Source organism: Silene latifolia, chromosome 8 (assembly GCF_048544455.1).
Source record: "Silene latifolia isolate original U9 population chromosome 8, ASM4854445v1, whole genome shotgun sequence".
NCBI lineage: Eukaryota > Viridiplantae > Streptophyta > Magnoliopsida > Caryophyllales > Caryophyllaceae > Silene > Silene latifolia.
In genome coordinates, this window is record NC_133533.1 from 103,312,734 (window position 1) to 103,321,626 (window position 8,893).

The window sequence follows — 8,893 nt, forward strand, 5'->3', positions numbered from 1 at the left end:
GAAGAACGATAAGGAGCGGTGGAGGGTGGATTGCATAAGGGTGGTGAAGAAATTATCACTCCCTGTGCTCTCCACATTAAATTAGCAGACTTGAGGCATTTGCTGGCGATTCTCTTATGAAATATGGTTTTAATACATTCCAACTTTGCTAAAATCAAGCAAAAGCAACTTAAAAATTACATGATGTGCATAATCTTTACACAACTACATTAATACAGTTACATAGATATTGCCTTGCTTTTGACATCAGTCTCGAGTCTTCAACCTCTAAGACTTGTTACAACTCTTGCCACCATATTTCCATTTAATCTAAAACTAGAAGCTATCAACTTATGAAGCAGTAACCAGGAGTCACTGAAATTAAGTAACGATAACAAAAATGCATGAAATTCGATGCTTTCACCTTGTCTTGACCGTCTCTGATCCTCTTAGAAACCATAGTTTAACATAGATTACTCGTTCACTCATTAGTTGCATTGCCTGTCTCGTGATCCTTGGCATCACAAGTATTGTTCGTGTATCCTACCTCTATTCTCTTCCCACCAAACTCGAGCATGCATCTCACCAAATTTTTCCCGACTGCAATGCAACCAAATTCATCTCAAAATCAAATTTATCTATTATTTCAATCGAATATACACACAACAAGTGCCTCAAATGTAAATGGCTCCTGCCACTGACAGGATAAGGGCCACTGTATATGAATCCCCTCCCATACCAAACGAAAATAGCGAGTTTTTGGCCTCGTTCAAAATGGTAACATCAAGGGAACATTATACACAAACATCAATTTCATCATGTGAACAAATAGCCACAACGTTTTTCTCTATGCGAACCCTATCACAAGTAACCACCGCTAACAAATCCAAAATCTCCTTCTCAACTAGATTATCACGGTCGATTTATGATAGTGCTATATGAGGAAGGATTATAGAAGAAGGAATTCTGTGTCTATCATGTAAACTCACTTTCAAGTTCCAACTATAGGCATTTAATATATTGTTGTCCACACTATCAGTTTTAGCTTCAACCACTTGGGATGTAAACTTAAGCTGAATAACTGACAAGCATAGTGGTCCTAACTCCTAAGCTAGTGACCTTAATTCTCCTTCCATCAGATTTTTCCGCTTCCTTGACAATCTAGACACTAGCATTTACGAAGCAGGGCAGCCTTTTTTAATGTTGTACTCTCATTTTCATTCACCAGCAAGGGAAGAGTACAGGCTACAAAAAGTTGTGACAGGCTAATTGATTCGCCTTGCTAATTAGACATGGCAAAACTGACCCAAGTTGAACCGAATAGGGTGACTAGAAATTAGAAAATGACCTTAAACCCAACTTGACCCAATTCAGCTCGTTGTTAGCCCAAACTTTGCTGGACCTGAGTATGATCGCAAACTGAAATGACCCAAATGGACCTAAAAGGACTCGATATGATAACTTTGAATGCCACTCGTTTGTTTATTTACTCACATATCAAATGACGAAAACTTTAATAAACAAGAGTACAAGACCAGACTAGCCTGACTCAATCTAAACCATCCCGAACTGCATAGTATATCAAAAATGACCTGACCAAAACGAAATTGGATCGTATCCAACCCGAATGATTTATTGGTCAGGTCTACCTTCAATCACCTCATAAAAACTACAACCAGATTTATATTTTGTTTTTGTGGTACAGTAACCTTATATAGTGAGTTTCAACAGGTAGACACATTACTGCTTTAGTAAATTTACAAGGAACTTGGGCAATTTCAATCCGGAGACATAATAATGATTTTAATTTAACTCAGAAAAGTGTTTACCAAATGTCATAAATTGAATAGCTATGTTGTGAAAGTTACCTGAATCTGACGCGCCTTAGCTCACGTCTACCTCCAGGCAAGGCTCTAATAGTGATGTAAACCCCAGGTTCATCCTCTTCAACCCATTCCGTTTCCATGTCACTGGCATTACTGATAGACAATTCCCCTGATCGATCAGCATCCCTAGAAGACGTTGACCTTAGCGATTCATCCATTGATGATGTTTCGGTCTTACCAGTGACTCCACTTATGTTCGAGTGTGTGGGTGTCGAGGCAAGACCGCTTGATTCATTAAGTTGACGTGATTGTTTAGAGTGATGCTCGAAAGAGTCCGAGGATGAGTAGCCCATTCCAGTTCCTCTGTAGAGGTTGCGAGGTAGACTTTCTTTAGTTAGTGGCGGAGTAACTGGGCTGTCACCAATTGAATCCATCTTTGAGTTCTGTTGTATTGAAAGGAATGGACATAGCATTACAATCACATGAACAACATTATCCAATTATCTTAAACACTCCCACCTATAATGAGGTAAAGGGGGTCGTAAATACCCAACTTTCCTCATTTTCAGATGACCCGAAATAAAAATTGCATCAAGAAGTGTATTGAGCTACCGCTACTTCGAGATTAGAGAAGCGGTAAATTACTCTACTTTAATACATGTACATCACAGAGGAAAGCACAGAATAGTGAGTGATTTCATTAAGGTGGCACGGCTTGGCTCCACTGGTTTTTACTCTTTTAAGTTGAACTCTAAGTTTGTTATTCACATAATATGTACTCTATCTGCCCCCGTCAATAGTTATCTGCGTTTGAATTTCCCCCATAGAAAAGACAATATATAATTATTGACGGGGACAGATGGAGTACTATACTTTGGAGTACTACTTAGAAAGTACCGCTTTCTTTGCCTCTTAGTTAAACTTGTGTCCTTCATTCATTAAAAGAGAAAATGCCTAGTAATCACATAAGACGGCTATGAGTCTATGAGTACAAAATTATTAGCTTTTCATCTCAATTTATTATTTATACTTTAATCAAGGCATATCATTTTGCCTTCAAATTAAGCAAAGATGAATATTCAATAAAATCCATGATATTTAATTAATAATTAGTATGATCCCACAGTCCACTCATACATAGCTACTACTTTTATTTGATTACTAATCTAGTAATCTATCAACCTCATAGCTTAATCCTGCTTTAAGTTTTCAATTAATTAATTCTTGGTCCATAATGTTTAGCAACTAATGATTATAGCATAAATAAGAAGCTAACCTCATCTTCAGATCTTGGTGGAGCAGGAAGCGGAAATGCATTCCGGCTTAGTCTTTGGACATTGTATAATTCCATGACCTTCTCATAGTTTTCTGTCCACCATTTTTGAGCTTGCCATTGGTTAAACGTATCTCGGCTATATTGAAAACATACAAGATGCAATTAGAATCTTTACATCTGCGTGTAGATATTGTCATAAGCTCAACTAAAGATCTATGACACTAACCACCTTTGTCATCACTGGTAATGCCTCCTTAAATGTTCATGCTATGAGACTATGATATTAGTCAGCTACATTTCAGATACAGAATTTGGCCACTCCCGGTAATAATTAAGGCCATTACCGATAGTAATTTGGTAATAACTTGTGACTGACTAATATGAACCATCATCTTAGAACAAATGCTAGAAGGGACGACAAATCATATTACAATGCTACATTGCTCGAGGAACGAAGCATTGTTCGAGTAATGTTAGAAGTGAAAAACATTATTAAGTGCCCAATAACTTCATACATGTAGAATTTGTCATCACTAAACAATGAGTACTAGCTTAATGATGTCTTTACTGGCCTCAAAACAACTATGAACTATTGCACAAAAATGAAATATCAATCATGGAAACATCATGTTGTCGAGATGGCCTGAAACTAACATAATGAGCAGTAATTTCAGGGTAAAAAACAAATTAAATTTCCATGTATGTAATCTTTTTCTTTGTGTACATATTTAACACACTTTTTCTTGAGTCGGTACTTCGATAGAACAGATTAAACCGTAGAAATGGCAGTAATGTTCACCGTTTTTGTAAAGTACTCCGTATTAGTTATAGACTTATAGCAAGTAAAATGTTGGACACCGATTTTTAGTTTTTTACACAGAGTAATTTTAACAGAGATGCAAACGATGTAATGGCAGCTTGAGATTCCATGGCCTAAAGTTCATTACCTATTTTGTACAGATTACTACTACCTAGAAAACAAGGGCAATCATTACTACTAAAGTACTTATTAAGTAGGTAGTAATATGTTTTGCAACTTTCTCTTAAACAATTAGGACAAATTCAAAAGGCCACCTAATAACTTTTTGACAAAGCCACATTATCTTTATTAAAGGGATGAAGGGTCCAATATATGACATCTTGGCATGGCAAACAATATTATTTTAAGTCACAACATTGACTTTAATTACAGAGATGCCAAACCTATCAATTCAATTTTAATTGTTGTGTCCCCAAATTTTATGTATTATTATTCCAAGTCTTTAGTCCATTAAAATGAGATAAGTATTAAAAAGAAAGTCTTTAAGAAACGACTTAGTAATACAGTCTAAGAAAAACATTATCGTAAGAAGGTTTCAAGGTTACATAAAATGTTAACTGAATTTACCTATGAAGCAATCTCATTAAAGACTCACCATTATAAGAGTTTTCGACAAACTACTAAGCTACCGGCAGACAGATGTCAACTTAGCTTAGTTGGTATAATCATGAGATGTAATACTTATGACCTGGGTTCAAACCCCGTCAGCATCAAAAGCGCTAAATACCCTGATACACACTCTTACTTCCATTTCACAAAAGGAAATTTACACGAAATGAAAATCGACTTCGTACATTAAGAATTCAAACTTCGTCAAAAGTCCAACAAGACAAGACTAGACCAATTGTACAAGCAAAGTGAAATCAATATTGTCATTGAATAATTCACGTAGGAAACAGTAGAGTAAAATCATTGAGAAAAGTTCTACATATGTCAAATGCAACCATGCGCAACCATGGATGAGACTTGTACAAAAAAGGGTTCAAGGTATGTTATGTCATGGAGATTCATGACTTTAGATTTATGACAATATTTGGCACACAAAATAGGCACAACACTTTGGCGTGAAACAGGCTTAAATGGGCCCACTTTCCGACATATAGACATTGTGCATCATAAAACACAATCAATCAAGGCCCACTTTTACCAGGCCTGCAATTAATTCCCTTTTGGTTTTACATTTTTTGTAATTTTTATTCTTAGCAAAAGAGTGGATTCTACTGTAAGTTGTTCATGATCATTTATTTATAGGAGACAAATTGGTTGCCAAGTCAAAAAGGAGATTTTAAGTTAATCAATCATGTTTAGTGGTTATAAAGTTTAAATTAACATAGTTAAAGAATCAACATTTTACTGCCTCCGTCTCGGTCATTTGTTTACCTTTATTTTTAGCAAAAAGACCAAGGACAAAGCATGCGAGATCATTTATGGTTGTAGTAAATGGATGACAAGTAGACAATAGTATCATGTTGATCAAATTACTATAAAAAACTTTTCTAATAATGAAAGGTAAACAAAAACGGAATAGGTAAACAAACAAATAACTAGAATGGAGGGAGGAGATTGTAACCAATAAGTTGCCAATACCAGCTAACTTAGGTCATAAATAATTAAATGTTCATCAACTATTAGTATGTAATGATGTCTTAGAAATCAACTTCACGTAATATGAGTGCAAAATCTCGGGACACTGCTGGAGCATCATCGGGAATTACCGAGTCTCAGTATCACCCTCTCATATGCTCTTAATAGAGTTCATCATTTTAATGGATTCTACACATTGTAGGTAAGAGGGTGACCGAGACTCAATACCACCCGATAGCGTTATCCAATTTTCGTTAAAAAATAGGTGTATGATAAACAAACAAATAATGATTCACAAGTTATGTCAATTGTCAAATGTGATGAACTTTACCATAAAAAAATCATTGAAATGGTCTTTATCAAACAACAATTCCGTAAAATGTGGGAGTATATTCATTTTGGGGTCAACAATCAAAGCTTCCTCCTACAAATTAATCATCTAACCTATCAACCAATTTTAGGTACACCCTTCCAATTATGCAGCTTCCCTCAATCAATTACACAGGCCTGTAATAATACGGAGTAGTTATTCCTGGCTAAAAATTTGTCCAACCACAAAGGATTGCCATTAACTCACTAAGGCACAGATATGTACCGTTTCCTTCCTGAATCCTGAGGAAACAGCTATGAAGGTAATTATAGAGTACCAAAATTTCAAAAGATTGTCAATGTAACGAGACTCTTCTATGTAACTGTTTGTTTGAATTATTGAATAAAGGAATTTGATTATAAAGATAAGAGTACAACTTTCATTGTCTGGTTCGTAACGTGACTTGTTTTGGCGATTTTCAACCGATCATGGAAACATTTAGACCTTATTTGATTAGAGGAGGAGTTGGCCAGGAAAAGGAGACAATTAGGAACTCAAATATCAACATAACCAAAATCCAAATTAACTCGACTCAATCTCGAGTCCTGTTAAACCTAAAATCACCTCAATTCATTCGAAATGATCAACCTGAGAACACCCCCAAAACCGTAATTGGCTTTACCAAACTCAAACCTTATACCACACTCGGAATAATCGACCCTAAATTGACCCGCCTCACATTCAACTCGAATAATTCGATTACCTGGTCGATACCCAATAGAACAAAAACAAACTAGCAAACAAACAAAATCACTACCACCAAAACTAAACAACATAAACAAATGCACAACACACAAAATATGTATTGCAGTAAGACAACAGAAAATAAAATAATTAATCACCTGAAACGAATACGCTTGAGATCGTTTCCGCCACGTGGCAAAGACACAAAAGTGATCAACACCCCTGGTTCAACCTGTGCAACCCACTCCTTGGGCTCACTCTCCTCAACCAACACCACCGGGTCAACTCTACGGCAACTCGCTGACGCCGATATAGCCGGCGTCACGTCGCCGCCAACGGACAACCCTTTAAGTCTCGCTTCCAACTCCTTCCCCCACCTCGGCGTCCCTGCCGCTGAAGACGACGAATTCTGACTCATTGTCCTCCGGTACGTCCACGCCGGCTTTGACTTCTCCGAAATGGACCCGTTTTCTGACTCGGCGTACTTCCCGGTTTGACCCGTTACCCCGCCCGAGATCGTCCCGGAAGTCGGATGTGAACATGGGTTGTTGTTACATTTGTAGGCTCCGGATGCCTTTAGTGCTATCCCTTTTATCTACATTGCAAAATTCATCTCAACTCTACGTCTCAATCATTTGTTTAACTTTATCCATAAAATGAAAAATTAGCGAAATTGCGGAAAGTAAAAATGACGTACCTGAGAGCCGAAAGTTTTGGCGGCTTGTTTACTGGTGGGAGTATTAAGAGCATCAAGATCATCGAGTTGATGGTGATTATTACGATGATTAACTGAATTACCGTTACCGTTGTTATTATTATTGTTCCCTTGCTTTGGTTTAGCTATGCAGGTCAGCATTATGTGCTCCTTCCTTCCAAAGTGAGGTTTAGTCATTCAACTACATTCATCAAACTTATTTATTGTTGTGTTGATCAATTGTAACAATATTACTAACTTTATTCAACATTAAAATTCATGAACTCACCTTTTATGGGTTTGAAGAGATGATCATCAAATGGGGTAATTTTGTAATTTGAAACAACTTAATTAGTTTTTTTTGGGTGATTAGAGGGATTTGGAAGAAGGATTAAGGAACAAAAGAGGATTAATGGTGGGTATGTTTGTGTTTTTGGGTTGATTTAGTGTGATTTGTGGAGAGGATGGTGATGGTGTGGGATTAGAGAAGGGAGGGAAGAAAGGGGAAGAAGAAAGATGTGCAAAGTGCAGACCACGTTTAATTAAATGTGGTTAGGTGCTTGCTCTTTTATTTTGTTTTATTTTCAGTTGTTTTTTTTGCATTGTATTCACACTTTTTGTAAAGACTTTGTTTTCTTTTTGGCTTTGCTTTCTTTCTTTTCTCATGTTTTTTTTTATATAAAATAAAACCTACTAAGATCATTTTCTTTTGGATTTAATTTCTGCTCATTTTAATCCATTTTAGCTCCATTCAGTTCAGTTTAACTTTTCTCTTAACAAATTAACTCTTATTCAGTTTAGTTCAATTCGGTTCAGTGCAGTTCGGTTCAGTTTAGTTCTATCAAGTTCAGTTCAGTTCAGCCGATTTCAATCCAAAAGAACATGCCAAATTCATTGATAATAAATCCAGAGCTATAGAAGATGTCGTGGTTAAGACGGAGGTATTGTGGACAATAGGTCCTAGGTTCGATTCCCCCTACCTTTTTTATTGTAATGCGACTGAGTGCGCGCTTCATTAGACCCAAAATATAAAAAATAAAATCAAGAGCTACAACATCAGCGGGGAATTAAATGAAAAAAAGCATTAAAACGATAAAAATATCGTAAGTAGCGGAGGAAACTAATAGACGGGTTTTGTTTTGATTTCACGGAAGATGGGCTAGGATGTTACAATGGGAATCTCAACAAGACAACAATCCTCTATTTTTAATGGGTCAAGATCATCTCCATTTCTTAAAAAGAAACGGTCATGTTAAATATCGTCGACACTTTTACTAATTATCATCGACTATTAACATAAGTTTCCAACATTGCTCCCCCCACTTAACTCTCCCTTGTCTCTCTCTTTAAAATCTTTCTAAAACAAAAAAAAGACGGTTTTTTATACGTAATGTTCGATTAAAACGATTTAAATCATGTCCGAGAATAACGTTCCAGCAATGATCAAGCTAGCAACAAATTCGTCAAGGTATGTTTACGTTTTAATTACGCTTCTATTTTACAATTTGTTGTTCAGATTAGAGTAGAACGGATTATCGATTACCCTTCCCCACTCCCAAAACAAATTTAAGACGGAAATTACTTTTTTTTTTTAGAAAAACAAAATACAGGAAATGGGCCTGAACGTCCCGACGAAAAAAATTTTGTCCAGGCCCATTTC

The 8,893-nt window shown here is 36.3% G+C and overlaps 1 protein-coding gene across 2 annotated transcripts; it reads right to left on the reverse strand.

Moving 5' to 3' along the window:
- On the reverse strand, nucleotides 1-7,880 carry LOC141597162 (protein Brevis radix-like 4). Of its 2 annotated transcripts, none has more exons than XM_074417521.1 (6): nucleotides 7,523-7,880; nucleotides 7,237-7,435; nucleotides 6,698-7,134; nucleotides 3,082-3,217; nucleotides 1,848-2,248; nucleotides 1-579 (listed from the first exon to the last, which is right to left on the reverse strand). In XM_074417521.1, exons 2-6 carry the CDS (start codon nucleotides 7,429-7,431, stop codon nucleotides 501-503), a joined length of 1,248 nt encoding a protein of 415 aa, XP_074273622.1. In that variant the 5' UTR covers nucleotides 7,432-7,435; nucleotides 7,523-7,880; the 3' UTR covers nucleotides 1-500. The 2 variants fall into 2 exon arrangements, with proteins under 2 accessions (XP_074273622.1, XP_074273623.1); XM_074417522.1 differs by having other exon boundaries at nucleotides 7,237-7,408; nucleotides 7,523-7,683.
- Nucleotides 7,881-8,893: the final 1,013 nt, after the last annotated feature.

Coding starts and splice junctions, on each gene's coding strand:
- LOC141597162 (XM_074417521.1), bottom strand. CDS start 7,431: ATGACTAAACCTCACTTTGGAAGGAAGGAGCACATAATGCTGACCTGC. Junction 3,218..6,697: donor CTCAAGCGTATTCGTTTCAG/GTGATTAATTAT, acceptor TTTTCAATATAG/CCGAGATACGTTTAACCAAT. Junction 580..1,847: donor CTAAGGCGCGTCAGATTCAG/GTAACTTTCACA, acceptor GTTGCATTGCAG/TCGGGAAAAATTTGGTGAGA.